We start from the raw sequence: 17,970 nt of genomic DNA, 5'->3' as shown, positions 1-17,970 counted from the left end.
AGCAGAATGTTTCCTTGCCTTTTCTAGCTTCTAGAGGCCCCTAATTCCTTGGCTTGTGACCCATCCTTCATCCTCAAAGCCAACAGTGTAGCATCTTCTGTCCTCCCTGAGTTCCTACCTCCTTCTTACAAGGACTCTTCTAACTATTTGGGGCCCACTTGGATAACCCAAGATAATCCCTTTATTTCAACATCCTTAATCATGTTTATGAAGTTTCTTTTGAATGTAAGGCAACATATCCCCAGGCCCCAGGCACTGGGGTGTGGACATATTTGAGCTTCATTATTCTATCACAGGAGTTTACCCAGAACCAAAGGGTAGGAGGAAGTGGGAAGCTGTGGACCGTGGGAATTCCCCATGGCAAGTGAGTCTGTCTAAGACCCATTCAGATCTAGGTAATCAATCCCAGAGGCAGGAGGTAGAGAGCAGGGCCAGGAAGGGCTGACTCACTTCATCTGGTAGAGATTGTTAGTGCCTCTGTGGTCAATGTCGTGGCAGAAGGCGGCAGTAACCATGGCCAAGGCCTCCAGGTCTGTGAAGTATCGCTTCAGCTTTCCGGTCTGGAAGGGCAGTCAGAGATGCTGCTCACTCCTTTTGTGGGGGGCTTGGAAGCAGGACTGAGAGAGCAGGAGTAAGGAGGAGGGCCTGGCGCTTGGAAACACAGGTCTGATCTTGGCTTGACCCCTGGTGCCACAGGATGACCAGACATTTGCCAGGACTGAGATGTGGGATATGGGACTTTCTGTGCCTGGAAAATCCCATGGACGGAAGCGCCTGGTGGGCTGCAGTCCATGGGGTCACTAGGAATCAGACACGACTAAGCGACTTCACTTTCACTTTTCACTTTCCTGCATTGGAGAAGGAAATGGCAACCCACTCCAGTGTTCTTGCCTGGAGAATCCCAGGGATGGGGGAGCCTGGTGGGCTGCCGTCTATGGGGTCGCACAGAGTCAGACATGACTGAAGTGACTCGGCAGCAGCAGCAACAGTGCTAGAACTGGGACGTCCAGGCAAGGGTGATGGTGGGTCGTTTTATTTTCGAGTCACCTTAGCTGGTCCCACCTCCCTCTGGGCCTTAAAGTGGAGGGCGTCAGACTGGATGATTGCTGAGAAACAGACGACCCTGGACTTTGAGGATTTAGAGGGTGTTGGAACATGTCCAGACTGGTAAAACAAACCTTCCAAACCTGGTCTACTGGTTAAAACACAGCTCAGAAGAATTTTTCCCTGGGTGTCCTCACTTAACTCTTTGTTTGTGCTGGGTGTTGGAGTCAAGGGTGGAAAGAGCCCTGAGGAGGTGCTGCTGACTTGTGACTCTAAGAAATAGATCACGTGTAAGTGGTATGTTTTTCACCTTCAGAGGCAGCCTGGCTAGAATTCCTGCCCCCAGGCCCCAGTGCTTTCTCTGGCCTGACCATTCCAGACACGAGGGAAAGGAATGAGGATGGGGACACTGGGCAAGGGCAGAGATTTGTTTCATAACCTGAATGGGAAAACACTTTTAAATGAAATATAAAAACTCCAAACCTTCTGAGACAAAATGACTCACACATATACATATTGGTATGTCCATCCAAGGACATAATAGCGTCGTTTGTAATAGTGAAAGATCAAAAGCAATCCTCATGTCAACAATAGAGGAGCTGCTACTGCTGCTGCTGCTAAGTCACTTCAGTCGTGTCCGACTCTGTGCGACCACATGGATGGCAGCCCACCAGGCTACCCCATCCCTGGGATTCTCCAGGCAAGAACACTGGAGTGGGTTGCCATTTCCTTCTCCAATGCATGAAAGTGAAAAGTGAAAGTGAACATGCTCAGTCGTGTTCAACTCTTAGCGACCCCATGGACCGCAGCCTACCAGGCTCCTCTGTCCATGGGGTTGTCCAGGCAAGAGTACTGGAGTGGGTTGCCATTGCCTTCTCCGAATAGAGGAGCTAGGTAAAGAAATTGTTGTCTACTTAAACAATGCAAAATACTATGAAGTCATAAAATTAGATCATGGATAAGCCTTGAAGACATTATGCTAAGTGAAATTAATCAGACACAAAAGGACAAATACTTAGGTGAGGTACCTATAAGAAAGGGAATTCATAGAGTCTGAAAGAGCAGAATGCTGGTCCCCAGGGGCTGGAGACTGAGAAAGTGGGGAGTTGTGTTAATGTTGTTGTTTAATGGAGACAGGGTGTCTGGGATGTTGGAAAAGTTCTAGAGATGGAGAGTAGTGGTGGTTGCACAATACTGTGAATGTACTTGATGCCACTGAATTATGCACCTAAAAATGGCTTAAATGGTAAATTTTAGGTTATATATGTTTTACCACAATAAAATATATATATAGAAAAATGTGATTGATATATTTATATATTTTCAAATAAAAAAGCATATTATAGAATCATATTGTTTAATTGGTTATAAATAAAATAAATTTTGTGTATGTGTGTGTGAACAAATCTATCTCGATGCTTCTAGAAGGAAATCTGGAAGGAGCTGTGCCATGGTTTTCTCCAAATACTGGCTTCGGGGTGGGAGTCGAATGCTGCCTTTCTTTCACTTTTTATTTTACATACTTCTTGCTTCTTGGAATTCATTTATGCTAAGCACGTACTCTTGTTGTCTATTTTTTAAAAAGGCAATAAACTGAAGAATGATGCCGCTGCTGCCTGGGGCGCTACATTGAGGAGTCCAGGGTAGCGGGAGCCCCTAGCAGCCCGAGGTCCCTCCCGCCACGCCGCCGGGTCCCCCTGTTCTCGTACCACCAGCAGCGAGAACATGGTCTGCCCCACGTTGAAGCCGTGCCGCCAGTTGTGGTAGGTGATCCTGCGGTAGCCCTTACTCAGGGAGTACATGAACCGCACCAGGGCCTGCAAACACACACACAGCGCACTGTGAGGCAGCAGCACCGCACGGGGGCGGGCGGGGGCCCTGCCGGGCTGAGCCCCTCAGTGTTCCAGTCCCCGCTCTGGACCACAAGCGGGAGCTCGCGATAGATGCGCTAAGACCGTGAGAGCACTTTGAAACGGCTGGATACTATGACAACGGACGTGGTTATGAAACCAGGCCCTGGGAGAAGCTTGCAGGAAGTGTAGGAGAGAAAAGCAAAAGCGAGACGAAATCAGTGGCTCTCAAACTTGAGTACGTGTCTGCATCGCTGCGGGGTGTGGGAAGGTCTTGTTAAAACAATCTCTGATTCCTCACAGCCAGGGGAGAGAGGAGGGGGAGAAAGAGAGTGTATGTGTGGGTGCTGGTGGACCCGGGCTGGCACTGATCCATTTTCAGGTGATACTGATGTGGTTCAAAGCACAGTTAGGACTGCTGCTTTAATCAAAGAAGTCTGGGAAATTCTGCACACAATACACCCCCAGCTCCACCTTTCTGTCCATCCCCATGCCTCTAGATGCACAACACACCTAAGGAATCCTGCAGGGAAAAAGCCCTGTCTAAAGGGATTTAACACACAGTTCCCACCCTGTTGAACTGTAGGAACTTTTTTTTTTTTTGCCTTGCTTTTATCCATAACCTTCAGAACTCAGTGCCTCAGAACCTACCTTGAGAAACATCACAGTTCAGAGGAACCATGTGTCTCTTTTCTGGTAAATGACTCATCTGTGTGTTGTGACTAACGCTTTAAATCTTAAAAACTGAGAGTACCCTCTTTTTAAGGTAGTTTACAGATTGAGGGGTGTGTGTGTGTGTGTGTGTGTGTGTGTGTGTGTGTGTTTTAAGCAAGCAAGAAAGGAAGGGAAAAAAAGGGAAACCAAAGGTTTGTTCCAACCTCACCTCTTGAGGAATGTGAAATTTATCCACCACTTTGAGCTCATAGTACATCTGTATTCCACATTTCACCAGCTCCAGTTCCGTCAGGGGCAGGTCGCTGAAGTGGAATTTATTGATTTCATATTTGTCTGCATCTGGCAGCTCTCCTTGCTGTATGAAACGTGGAGTCAAGTGACTGGGGCACATGAGGAATTCCTTGGTCCCTCCCTCACCCCACCCCCCACCTGCCCTGTCCCTGATCTGAATCTGCTGGAAGGATCAGAGCAGAGTGGCAAGGGCCGCACTTGGCAGAGATGCTCCCCACACATGCTTGGGGCATGCATGCCCTGCGCTTGCAACAGGTCAGGACGGCGCGGCTGCCCAGCTCACCAGGATCTCAGCCAACTCTTCTTCCTCGCATTCCCATGGCTCCTTCCCATACACCTCTCTGGTTTTCTGCCAGGGCCCGAAAGAGCAGAGAAAAACATTAGTTTACTACATCTGAGGTCAAAGTATGTCTCTACTTTTCCATTTCCCTTTTTCTTCTTCCTCCAAAGTTCTTGCAACAGAGCTACCAACTCAGAGAGTCTCCCATTCAGCGTTTACTGACAAGTAAATTCAAGGTCATGGGATCTGGAGTCATGGAGTCCTGCGTGCAAATTCAAACTCTACCAATTGGATCCCCCATTACTCATCTGCAAAATGGGGATACTAAAAGTACTTAACTGGCAGATTAAAATTATGTTATCCAAAGTCATTTAAAAAATGTATATGAAATTAAAATAATGCATGTAAATTGCTGAGAGCAGTGCTCAGTATATAGTGAGTGCTAGGATTAAATAATGCTGTGATATTCTTACTGTTTCTATTACTAACTGGGAGCCTGGAGGTCTTCTTGCTCATGGCCCTGGCTTTTCCTCTTACTATGTGACTTGAGCCAAGTTCCTTCCCCTCTGGTCCTATTTCCCCTGTGTTACAGGGGGAGAGGAACCTGGACCCAATAACTTGTTCCAGATTTCTTGATCTAGAGCAGAGTCTACTTAACTGTTCACTATGCCTCCATAGGGTCTACATATACATCATGTGGCTTAAAATTGTGGACTGAGACAAGCAAACCATTAACCAGTTTATCCACACTAGATATTTTCTTCTCTGGATTTCTCAGTTATTGGGATCAAAATGATCCAATTTGTTGTGATATCTTTCCAGCTTAAGAAATGCCCTCTGAACACACTGGCTTATATTTTTCAACTTGTGCAGTGCATAAACCCAACAAGTCTTGGAACTCAACTGGGCATCATATCTAATGCTCTTTGGTTAATTCAGTTTGCTTCTAAAATCTTGATCTTTTTGAGTCCCAAATTCCAGGAATGGTGGATCAGTGATTCTCACATATCTTGGAAAGCCTGTCATCCCATTTCCCACCCACATGGGATTCTCCCCTATAGCATCCTTGATATGTAATCATCCAGCCCGCGGTGCAATATTTCCCATGACAGGGTGCTCGCTACCTTCCAAGGAAGCCCTTTCATAACAGTGATAATTTGCTCATTATCCTGATAAATGTTAAATGGGAACTATTTAGTGAGCTGTGTGATTTGGGGATAATTTCCTTCCCCCTTCTAGGCCTCAATTTCTTCATGTCTACAATAGGGTAAAAATCCTTACTGTGCCCATCTTACTGGGCTATTGTAAGCATCACAGGTATGAAATACCAGATATACTCTATAGCGATGAAACTATGTGATGGCTTCCTGCCAACATCTGACCCTACCCTCTCAACTATTTCTTTGCTCAGAAAGTTTGACCTCCTAGGGCAGGTCTGATCCTGTCTCTGTAATTTAGAGCAAGACTCTCTGAACCTCCACCTTCTCAACTATAAAATAGGTGCGGTTAGCTGACCTCATGGAGGGAGGCTCTGAGCAACTGACCATTGTCCATTGGCCTGTCAGATAGAGCTTCCTCTCAGAGTGGGAATTGTGGTTGGTGACTCCATCTCTAGTACCAACCATGTCAGCCCTGAGCACAGAGGAAAATGGAGTTTCTAGAGCTGTTAAGCCAAGGCATGGTTTTAAGACTGAGGTAATGAAGAAAGCTGAGCGCTGAAGAATTGATGCTTTTGAACTGTGGTGTTGGAGAAGACTCTTGAGAGTCCCTTGGACTGCAAGGAGATCCAACCAGTCCATCCTAAAGGAGATCAGCTCTGGGATTTCTTTGGAAGGAATGATGCTAAAGCTGAAGCTCCAGTACTTTGGCCACCTCATGCGAAGAGTTGACTCATTGGAAAAGACTCTGATGCTGGGAGGGACTGGGGGCAGGAGGAGAAGGGGACGACTGAGGATGAGATGGCTGGATGGCATCACCGACTCGATGGACATGAGTCTGAGTGAACACCGGGAGTTGGTGATGGATAGAGAGGACTGGCATGCTGCAATTCATGGGATCGCAAAGAGTTGGACACGACTGAGTGACTGAACTGAACTGAACTGAACTGAACTTGAGAGTCCCTTGGACTGCAAGGAGATCCAACCAGTCCATCCTAAAGGAGATCAGTCCTGGGTGTTCATTGGAAGGACTGATGTTGAAGCTGAAACTCCAATACTTGGGCCACCTGATGTGAAGAGCTGACTCATTTGAAAAGACCCTGATGCTGGGAAAGATTGAGGGCAGGAGGAGAAGGGGACAACAGAGCATAAGATGGTTGGATGGCATCACTGACTCAATGGACATGGGTTTGGGTGGACTCTGGGAGTTGGTGATGGACATGGAGGCCTGGTGTGCTGCGGTTCATGGGGTTGCAAAGAGTCAGACACAACTGAGCGACTGAACTGAGCTGAACCCTGGGAGGGACAGCTGTTCCCAGAACAGCCTTTTCTTGAGGAGAAACAGGGAAAAACCACTACCCACCAAGATTGTCTGGATTTCTTCATTGTCGCACTTCACGTGGTATTTCACCATGTCTTGGAAAATATCCTTCCTGTTTTCAAGTTTGTTCATCGACTCGTAAGTGTCAGGATTTAAGACAGACCAGCCCAGGAACTGAGCCAAAGACTGAAAGGAGAGAAAGGAAGAGTCAGAGGGAGAACGTTCTGCTCTGGTCCTTTCTCTGTAACTTGGGGCAAGACTCTCTAAGCCTCTATCTTCTCAGCTGTAAAACAGGTGTGGTTAGCTGTGCGCTGGCCTCCTCAAAGGGATGCTGTGAGGATAAGATAAAATGATGGATGAGAATACACTTTGAGTAAAGCTCTAGTACAAAGTGTCATCCTCACGCATAACAGCTTCACAAAAAGGGAATGTGTTGTCCCTATGTGGAGACAGAGCATGTAAATGAACTCTGTGCTTTCTGCCCAACTTTACTGTGAACTTAAAGCTTCTCTAAAAGGTAAAGCTTGCTAATTTTTAAAGAAGGGAATGCAGGAGGACAGCCAAACAAAAACATTCGGTCAGGAAAGTATCTACAAGGTGAGCCCCCATCCATCCAGGGCTGGGACGGCAGTGTGCTAGGTCTCCACCACGTGGCTCTGGAAGTCCCACGTTCAGAGTCACCCCTGAGAATCCCACATCCAGAAGCCTCCTTAAAAACCATACCTCCATGAGGGTCTCATCCATTTCATCAAAGGGTTTCCCATCTTTGCGATTGTAAAACGTGGCCACCCCAACAATTTCTTCCTTCTTGTTCACAATTGGCATAGAAAGGACATTTTTAATCATCCATCCGGACTCATCCAGAGGCTCTTTCTGCAAGAGAAGAGCCAGAATAAGTTGCCCGGGTACCAGGCTACAGAGACATCCATGATGGATTTCATGCCGTGTTGTGACCCTGCTTGGCCAAGGGGGTGGCAGGAAGTTAGACCTTGTTGGATTATGCCTGGTTTTAGTCACCAAACGCCACGAGCAGTTTTGCCCATCTGTTGGGAGCTCCATAAGCCAAATAGCAATACCATTTCTTTCCTAAGATATCAGGGCCGTTATGTGCCAGGCAGTGAATTGTGTGTTGCTGGCTCTAAGGTTGCCCACAACCAATACAGGGAGGCAGTGTTTCCCTTTCAGATACTGGAGCTGACTGTGGAGGACTGGCTTAGCAGGGGCCCTGGTGATACTTGTAACTTTGAACTCATCAAGTAGATATAACCTGCACCTTTTGACTGCCGATCTGCCTGTCTGTGTTCCTTTTGGCATGTCATTTTATCTCCATGGGCCTCAATTTTCTCATCTATACATGGGGATGGTAGTAAGAGCATGTGCTTCATGGGACAAATGGGAAAATAGAGGTGAAATTTCCTGGTCAATTAGAAGGTGCTCTTTGTGAGTCATTTCCTATTTCACCCCCACTTCCATCATCTATAGAAATGGGAATAACTAGACTAGATACTTTCTAGGCTCTTTTCCCACGGATTCATTAAAGATTTATCAAGTGTTTTACAACGTGCAAGAGCTAGAATCTGAGGAGACCAAGGCAAGTAAGGCACAGGTGTTGTTCTCAAGTTGCCCATCATCTGGAAGGTAAGCAGGCCATCGGATGGCACGCAGGACATTCTCTCAGGTACTGTGGGAGCCAGGGAAGGGAAGGAAGTCAAGAAAGGTTTCCTGGAGCCGGAGGGTCTTCCAGCTCAGGTGTTCACAGGTTTTGAAGGTGGAAAGATGATGGTTGTTATTATTTCTGTAACACTGGAACTTAGCACCTGGTAGGAGGGTGACTCCAGAGGGATGAAGAACAGAGTCCAAAGGGCGCAGGGCTGTCAGTCAGGAAACGAGTTTAAGGCCTGCCTTCCTCCCCACTCTCTTCCTCACCTTGGGGGAGTCCTTTCCCTCTGAAGCCCCTGATAAGGAGGCAGATTTTATCAAGAGTGAAATGGGAAAGCATTAAAGATTTTTAAGGAGAGAAGTTATTTGAGACAACCTATGTTTTTTAAAAACATCACTTGGGCTACTTTGTGGAGATAGAAGACTATAATCTAAAAACAGGATCAGATTTGATTTATGAATATGAGTAAACTGTAATCAGGTGACTTGGGTAAAGACCAAGTTCTCTTTTGGTTATAATCATGGTAGCAACTGTCAGCAACAATCAGCCTTGTCATACTGATATGGTCAACATCACAACACAAGACATAGAGTTTTAACCTTGGAAGGATATTCTCTCCAAGGTTTTTCATAATGTTCTTTAAGGAGTAAACACATAAGCCACTAATTTTTATATGAGTCACTTTTATTTCCTTCTTCATTATTTTCTGACCGCTCATGATTTGTTTTCTGCGGATCTAGCATGCTAAACTCAAAATATTGACAGGGCACCTGCAGCTGAAGATGTTAAGAAAGATAAGCCACAACCTTTGACCTAAGGAAGCCAATTTTTGCCAAGAAGAATTAGTCTAAAAGGCAAGGAAGGAACATAAAATATGAGGTAAGGGAAACGGAGTGACAAAGGCAAACTCCTTGGCATGGCCTTCCAGGCCCTGGGTGGCCTGGCCTCTGTCTCCCTTTCTAGAATTTCCTCCTGCCACTCTCCCCTCAGGTTCACTGGTCTACTCTTCCTTCCACAAGCCTTCTCTTTCCTGCAGTCCTCTCTTCATTGTTTACTGTCCAAATGTGCTTTCTCAAGGACACTTTCCTTGATTCCTTCTAGATGAACTCAGGCCCCCCTGAGATTCCCCCTCTACCTTCCTCCTGGCCAGCACGCCACATGTCTCTCTCCCCATGCGATCATGAGCTCCTGGCAAACGTAGACCATACCTGTCTGGTCCACCTCTGTAGCCAGTGTGGCATTGTGCCAATGCCTGGCCCAGACTGTGCCCTCCACAAACAATTTTTTAAAAAGACACACAGATAACATCAAATGGAATAGTAAACAAGATTCTGTGATCATCTTAAGGAGACAGAAATGATACTCAGCCAGGGGAAGCAGAATAAAACTTCATAAAAGTTTCATAGCATTGAGTCTGTCATTGAAGGGCAGAGGGCATCTGGGCAAGAGATGGTAGTGAGAGAGAGAACTGCATAAGCAAAGGTCCTGAGGCCAGAAAGCAAAGGCTATAAACCTTAAAACCAAATGGAACCTTGGCATTCACCAAATTAATTCTCTCCCCACTTCCATTGTCACATGACATTTTTCCACTCACATTTTCACTTTATTGAGATTGCCTCCCAATAAAGTAGATGGATTTTAATGTATTCTAATCCTCCTTGCAGGGAAAAATACCATATAACTAAGAGAGCAAGTGAAAAATGACTTACCTGGAATGCAAAAAAGTCCTCTGCAGGCGCGTTCATGATGTTGCAAATCTGAAAGCCGTGAAGAGGAATAATGGAGTTTTGCTTAGACTTGATAGAGTACACATTGAGGGCCCTGGGCATGCTATTTTCAAAAATACCACATCCCTGCCCCACGGCACTCACATTCTTTTCATTAGGTAGACATGCTCATGATGGTTTTGAATTATTAACTGAGGTTCCTGAACAGGAACGCTGCCTTATAAACATGACTTCTTACCATTTGCCTTACTTCTGAGTCATTTCTAAGCTTTGAGAAAGTTAAGGCTACAGTTTGTCATTTTTAAAAGCTGTATAGTGTCCCATTTTCTTTTTTTACATTAGCTTTTTTTTCATATTTCATTTTTCAGTTAAATATCCATAGACCTATTCTTTCCCAGATGTTTTTCCCATATAGGTTATTACGGAGTGTGTGTAGAGTTCCCTGTGCTATACAGTAGATCATTGTTGATTATCTATTTTATATATAGTAGAGTCTATATATTAATCTGTACCTCCGAATTTATCCCTCCCCCCGCCCAATACCTTTCCCCTTTACGTAACAATAAGTTTGTTTTCTAAGTCTATGAGTCTGTTTCTGCTTTGTGTATAAGTTCATTTGTGTCTCTTTCTTTAGATTCCATACATACCTGATAGCATGTGCTTTGTAGCATCACATATAATCACTTATATGTGGAATCTAATTTATTGTTTGTAGACTTTTTGATGATGGCCGTACTGACTAGTGTGAGGTGATAACCTCATTGTAGTTTTGATTTGCATTTATCTAATAATTAGTCATGTTGAGCATATGTTTTTGGCCATCTGTATACTTTCTTTGGAGAAATACCTGTTTAGAATCTTCTGCTGAGTTTTTGATTGCGTCGTCCTTTCTTTTGGATATAGATCTGTATGAACTTTCTGTAAGTTTTGGAGATTAATCCTTTGTTGGTTACTTTGCAAATATTTTCTCTATTCTGTGAGTTTTCTTTTTGTTCTGTTTGTGGTTACCTTAGCTACACAAAAGCTTTTAAGTTTAATTAGGTCTCATTTATTTATTTTTGCTTCTATTTGCATTTCTTTGGGAGGTGGATCTAAAAAGATATTGGTGTGATTTATGTCGGATAGTGGTCTGCCTCTGTTTTCCTCTAGGAGTTTAATAGAGTCTGGTCCTACATTTAGGTTTTTAATTCATTTTGAGTTTATTTTTGTACATGGTGTCAGAGAATGTTCTAATTTCACTCTTTTACACATAGCTGTCCAGTTTCCCAGCACCACTTATTGAAGAGGCTGTCTTTTCTCCACTGTATATTTTTGCCTCCTTTGTCGTAGATTAATTGGCCATAGCTTGTGGGTGTATTTCTGGACTTTTTATCCTGTCCCATTGATCTATAAGTCTGTCTTTGTACTGACACCACACTGTTTTGGTTACTGTAGCTTTATAGTAAGGTGTTCCATGTTCTTTCCCCCTTTTGTTCAGATTGGATTATGTCCAGTTTTTAATTAATGTAAATAATGCTACAGTAAACATCTTTGAAATGATTATATTTGTTTTGCTGGGCAAGAGTTTTTCCTTGTGGTATAAATGTCACAGCAGATGAAGAAATAAAAAGTGCTGTAGCTCTGGTTGCATGTTGCAAAATTTCTCTCCTGACAGCTAGGCCAGTTTACTCTACTGCGCCAGTGATGCTTATCTGATCCTCCAGAGCCCTGCCCATGGGGCCACTGTTCAGATTTTTCCATAAGATGTTGCAGAAAACCTAAATGAACTTTTTGGCCTACCCAGTAGTAACCATCCAGGTCTTCTCTTTCTTCTCTTGCATTCTCTACTTTCTCATTACCCACCCACACCTCAGAAGACCACCTGCTGGTTTCTGTCCCCCACCCTCCTATCCCGCCACCTTACCACCAAGCCTGTTCTCATTAGGGATGTCAATGACCTCCTAATTGCCAAACCCATTGGAGATTTTCAGCTCTTATCTCACTGGATCACTTTAGTTGCATTTGGTATCCTCTCTATTGAAATTTTCCACTCCCTTGGTTTCCATGACAGTGCCCACTCCTGGGTCTCCAGACACTTCTGAACCCTTCTACCAATTTTCCTTCACACACTCTTCTTCCGCCACCCAGTCTTTAAATGCTGGCATCCTCCAATATCCTAATTGAGTTCCTCTCACTCTCCCTGGTAACTTTATCCACACTCATGGTTTCAAGTACCGTCTGCTACTGGGTGCAAAATGGTCAAGGATTATAATATTTTCTCTACCATATTATCTTCTGCATTGTAGTCAGTATGAATCTCTACCTTTTGTTGACACAAATCTCCGTCTTCATCCCTTATCTAGCTCCGCAGCAGCAGAGTCATCTCTCTAGCTACTTGCTGGACACCTACTCTTGAAAAAAGTCTCTGTCACACCTTACCTGAAACTGATCTCAGCAGGTAACATCCCAACCTGGTGGCAGCATTATGCATCCAGTCTAGAAATCTGAAGCTGGCTTTGACTCTCCTCTCCCTGTCTCTCTGCTCACAGTCAGTCACAAAGCCCTCCACTGTTAGATCTGAGTTCTGATCTTCCTCTCTCCACCTCATCTTTGTTTGAGTCGTGAGTATTAAATGACCAAATGTATTTACTGCCTGGCTTATCATCAGCACGCTGTGGCAGTTTACTGTTCTTTACTGCCTCTGCCTTTGTTGAGATGTTCATCAGCACTTGTTTGTGACGACATTCTTTTCTCTCTGCTTCCAATCTTAAGTCTCTCCAGATCTATTTTCCAGGGAGCTTTCAGAATTTTCTTTCTAAAGTGAAATTTATTGTGTCAACCTCTTACTTAAAAATCTGTCACCTGTGGATTAAAGTTCCACCCTCGATCTAGCATCCAAAGCTGCTGTCATCTGGCCCCTCCCTTTGTCCCTCTCAAGCCTCACCTCTTGCCATCTTCCTGTCTCAAACCTAACACTCCAGCTACTCCAAACTGCACACACCATGTTGCTCCCAATCTCCAGGCTAGAGTTGTTGGCCCTTGTTGTTTTCTCCACTATGTTGCTTCCTGGTCCCTACCTGCCTTACCCCTATTTATTTTAAAACTCAACTCATACCAAAACACCCTGGAAAGTAAAGGCTGGTTTAGATGCTCCGCCCCCCGCCTTTGTGTTCCTAGAATATATCATGTATATCTCTATTGTGACCCTATTGCATTATAATATAAACATCTGTTCATAAAGATATCTCTCATCTGATGGTGAGCTTCAGGACAGAAATTATTTGATTCATCTGTCTTTGTATCCCCACAGCCAACTGCAGCCCCTGGCACACAGGAATGCCCAGTGAATAAACACCCTGACACATGAACAGCACTGTGTAGTGTGTGCCTGGGAGAGGACGCAGAGATGAGCAGCCTCAAATTCGGTGGTGATGACACATGAACAGCACTGTGTAGTGTGTGCCTGGGAGAGGACGCAGAGATGAGCAGCCTCAAATTCGGGGGTGATGACACATGAACAGCACTGTGTAGTGTGTGCCTGGGAGAGGACACAGAGATGAGCAGCCTCAAATTCGGGGGTGATGTGCTGCTAACACCCGTGGCCCTTCTCTCGAGGGCAGGGGATGCTGTCACTCTCCCCTGGACCCTGTGGGTAGGGCATGTGGGAGACAGAGCATTTGAGCTCCGCTGTGTGGTTAGAAATGTGGCAGGAATGGGGGCTTGGGAGGGGCAACCAGGTCTCTGGGATAAGAGGCTGGGTCTTGCTCTGTGGTGAGCCTCGTGGACCAGCCAGTCGTGACATTATCCCTGATATTTGCATAAGTATCTTTGGTTGTCAGGGAGACTTACACTTCTCTGTCTCTTGTTTCTTCAAATGTCAATTCTCTGCACATCCCCTTGGCCCAGCCATTAGGTGAGTTGAGGAACGAGAGAATCAGGCTTTGAGAGATCCATACTCCCCATAGTTGTTCCCACTCTCTTGATCTGAAATCCCTTCACTCTTCAACATTAAGAAGAATGATTCAAAAACTGATTCAAAACTCTCCCCCTTCAACGTTATATTACTTACCAGGCCATTTTGGGCAACATAAGTGGGGAGACCGCTCACTAAAGCCCAGTGGTCTGGAGGTGGATTCCTGTCAAGACCAAAGACAGTGGTGACTTTTAAGGTGGGGACAGATGGACTAAAAACTTGAAACTGGATCTTACCCTCCCTCTTCCCTCTGGTGGCTCCAAGTACCACCCCCACCAAGATCAAGCCCCAAATCTTGGCTAAGCATCTTAATGTCCAAATGTAGACATTGAAAAAAAAGTCATAAATCAGTTTTATGGATTTCATGCTCTCTAAGAGACAAATTGATCCAACAGATGGTTATTGGCTGCTGAGCAAAACCGGACGCCATTATTTCCCTCCACCAGTCCTTATGTAGAGTGAGTTGCTCAATACTGTATAGAGTGAGGGAAACCCACCTAGGATGAGCTGCTACCACATGCCAAGCACTAAGCTAGGAGCTTTACATACTTATTTATCCCTCATTCCCAAGTGACTCAGATTCCCAGTGACTCTCCTGCCTGCATTGCAGGAGACCCAGGTTTGATTCCTGGATCAGAAAGATCCCATGAAGAAGGGAATGGCAACCCATTCCAGTATTCTTGCCTGGAAAATTCCATGGACAGAGGAACCTGGCAGGCTACAGTCCATGGGACTGCAAAGAGTCAGACACGACTGAGTGACTAACATACACAGCAATATCACAATTTAGATTTATATATTTATTTTATATGGTATATTTTTACTTGTTTATTGCTAAAAATACAGAGAAAAATGTATTAAGAACTTCAGTTGTTTGGAAGTGAACACCTATGGAACTATACCTATGAAACTCGAACAACCTGTCGGCATCTTGGAAATCCCTAACCTGCCCCTCCCACTCACAACCTTCTCCTGAACCCCAAAGGGAATGGTTGTCTCAGCTTTAGGATTCTTGCTTTCTGTGGAGCTTTACCACCTGGTTTCCTGTGCCCTGTTTCACATATTTTTCAACTTCATTCAGGTAGACTCATTCAATGTACATGCATTATTTTGTTGGACTTCTTTTTCATGTTGCTATAATTCATTTGTTTGATAGACTTAAACGATTTTTCCTTGTAAGCTTGTATATAATTTATGCATTCAACTGTTGATGGACATTCCCCTTAGTGTGAGTCTAATATGAATATTGCTGCTTCCAGCTCTCTGGTATATGCGTGCTCTCAGTTCCACATGGTATTTCTGGAGTAGAAATACTGGGTCATAAGATGTGCATATCTCAACTTTACTTGAGAAAGCCAAATTGTTTTCTAAAATCCAATCTGCACTACCATCGGTGGTATATTAGAGTTGCCTTTGCTCCATGTCTCTGTCAATGCTTTAGTATTTTCAGACATTAAAAAATATATTTTTTTAAGGTTAATAAAGTTCTCTATGGAAATAATTATAACATGTTTCTGTTAATGTGACAGATTTTATAGATTGATTGTTCTAATGTTAGCCTTGCATTCCTGGAATAAACTCAATTGGGTCATGATGCATAACCCTTTTTAGTTATTATCTGCTAAAATTTTTTTAGGATCTTTGCATCTAGGTTCACAAGTAAGCTTGGTATGAATTTTCCTCTTTCATACAGACTTTGTTGAGTTTTGGTGTCAAGTTTATACTAGTCACTTCTTTTTTCTCTATTCTCTTGGATAATTTGTATGAGAATTGTGTTATTTCTTCCTTAAATATTTAGTAAAACTCATCTCTGAAGGCATGTGAGCCTGAAATGTCTTTGTGGAAGGGTTTTAATTACTGTTATAAGACTATTGTGATTTTCTATTTTTTTGTGATTTATATGTAGTAGGTTTTATTTTTATAGGAATTTGCCTCTTTCATCTAGATTTAAAATATTCTGGGCATAATATCCTTTTATGGTATCCTGTTAGTGTCTGTATGATTGTGGTTATTCCCCTTTTCCTTTCTAATACAGTTCATTCGAGTTCCTATTTTTCTTGCTCAGTCTTGCCAGAAATTCATCAATTTTATTAATCTGTCCAAGAAAAAAAACTTTTGGCATTTGTTCAATATTTTGTTAATATTTAATTAATTTCTGGGCTTATCTTTATTATTTTAGAAGGGTATGCTTGTTTGTTGTTAGTTTCTTGAGATCATGTGATGGATAGCTCCTATCTGCCCTTCCAGAGCCACTTCCAACCTGCTCCTCCCTGTCACGGGAGGCCAGTCTGTGTGGATTTCATCAGCAGGGTGTCTGGCCTTCTAGCTTCTGACTGAGTTTAAACTGGAGCGGAGACCTGGCCAAAACTGCAGGGCGGTAGAACAGGAAGGTCAGGCCATTTATTTCCTTGGGTTCTCCCGACAGCGTTGCTCTGAGTTTGTTTTGTCTGCGCTTCTCTAATGATAGCCTGCTTTACATGACAGTTTCCCCTCACCACATTCTAGAAATTTCCCTGGGGCCCAGAAGTGCTTACAACTTTACTACTAAAATATTCTCTTGTGGTTGGTTTCCTTCATTCCACCCACACACACCTCTGTAATTCATCCCTTTGTAAATAAACCCTCCTTGATTTACCCTGATGAAAAAAATTTTTTGACTGTGCTTGGTCGTAGTGGTGGTACACAGAATCTTTAGTTGCAGCATTCAAACTTTTAGTTGCGGCATGTGGGATCTAGTCCCCTGACCAGGATCAAACACAGGCCCCCTGCATTGGGGGCGTAGAGTCTGAGCCGCTGGACCACCAGGGAAGTCCTGAAATACCCTGATTTATACGTGACACCTAGTATCTGTTGGGACCCTGGCTGATATAATTTTGGTACACAGTTTATTACTTTATTTTTTATTTTCTAGTATGAAAGTGTAATACTGTAAATTTCACCTTAGGTATGATTTCACTGCATCACATTGGTTTTATAACATATCATGTGATATTGTTGTTCTTTTCAGTTCAGAAAATATAATAATTTCCTTGAGTTCTCCTTTTACCCATGGATCATATGGAAGTGTATTCCTTTTTTTTTTTTATAAAAGTGGTTTCTAGTTTCCAAGCATATGAAGATTTTTTTTCCTAATTAGCTCTTTGTTATTAGTTTCTAGCATATTTTCATTGTGACATTTCTGTATGATTTCAATCATTTGAGGTTTGTTTTATGGTCTGTTATATCACCAGTTATGATAAAGAAACAAGTATTCTTGAAAAGACTGAGTGTTCTATAGTTCGGGTGTGAGATGTCATGTTTTATTAATGTATATATCCATGAGATTGTTTGGCAATTATCTTATTTAAATATTCTCTATTCTGTTTATTTTAGTCTGCTGTATCAATTAGCAAACATGAATTTGTCTATAAATTCTTAAGTTTCTGTCAGTTTTTGCTTTCTTTTTGAGGCCACGTTATTAAGTATATACACATGTGTAAATTCTTCCCAGAAAGTCAAGTTGAATTGACCCCTTTATCATTAAGAAGTGACTATCTTTACTAATGTGTACCTTGACTCCTATTTTAATCCGATAGTAACATAGTTACATCAGTTTTCTTTTGATTATCATTTTCGAGGCATATCTTTTGTTCATTCTTTCATTTTCTCTGTGTGATCTTTTAGATAGGTCTCTTGTAAAGAGGATATATGGTACTTCTTCATATATCAATATATCTTGGAACTCATCCGTTCTTAGAAGAACCCAGCCTGTGGGATCTAAACTGCCTGAGCCCTGCTTTGTAAGTGCAGAGTCCTAACCACTGGACTTCCAGGAAATTCCCAAGAACCGTTTCTTATACGCACCTGAGAAAGATAATATTCTGCCAGTCAATCTGTGATACAAAGCTTTATGAACTTGAAATTCTGCATGAATATCGACAGAGCTCTCTTGGCATCTAGATTCAGGGTTTATCACACCGCGCTTCTTTCTCCTGTCTCTTTGTGCCATTCAAAGCTGCTTTTTGTTTTGGTGT

The 17,970-nt window shown here is 43.4% G+C and overlaps 1 protein-coding gene across 2 annotated transcripts in view; it reads right to left on the bottom strand.

Annotated features, from left to right (window-relative positions):
• The window catches only part of PDE6A (phosphodiesterase 6A), a 77,193-nt gene that overhangs the window by 26,865 nt on the left and 32,358 nt on the right, over nt 1-17,970 (bottom strand). For both annotated transcript variants that reach the window (XM_005683158.3, XM_005683159.3), the window contains 8 exons: nt 14,054-14,120; nt 9,988-10,035; nt 7,342-7,491; nt 6,661-6,804; nt 4,144-4,209; nt 3,778-3,924; nt 2,754-2,861; nt 451-560 (listed from right to left, as the gene is read on the bottom strand). In XM_005683158.3, the coding sequence (XP_005683215.1) occupies nt 451-560; nt 2,754-2,861; nt 3,778-3,924; nt 4,144-4,209; nt 6,661-6,804; nt 7,342-7,491; nt 9,988-10,035; nt 14,054-14,120 (840 nt within the window). The remainder of the gene's footprint in view (nt 1-450; nt 561-2,753; nt 2,862-3,777; nt 3,925-4,143; nt 4,210-6,660; nt 6,805-7,341; nt 7,492-9,987; nt 10,036-14,053; nt 14,121-17,970) is intronic.

This window comes from Capra hircus, chromosome 7, assembly GCF_001704415.2.
Source record: "Capra hircus breed San Clemente chromosome 7, ASM170441v1, whole genome shotgun sequence".
NCBI lineage: Eukaryota > Metazoa > Chordata > Mammalia > Artiodactyla > Bovidae > Capra > Capra hircus.
The sequence above is the reverse complement of the archived record's forward strand: the minus strand, read 5'-3'. Positions and strand labels throughout refer to the sequence as shown.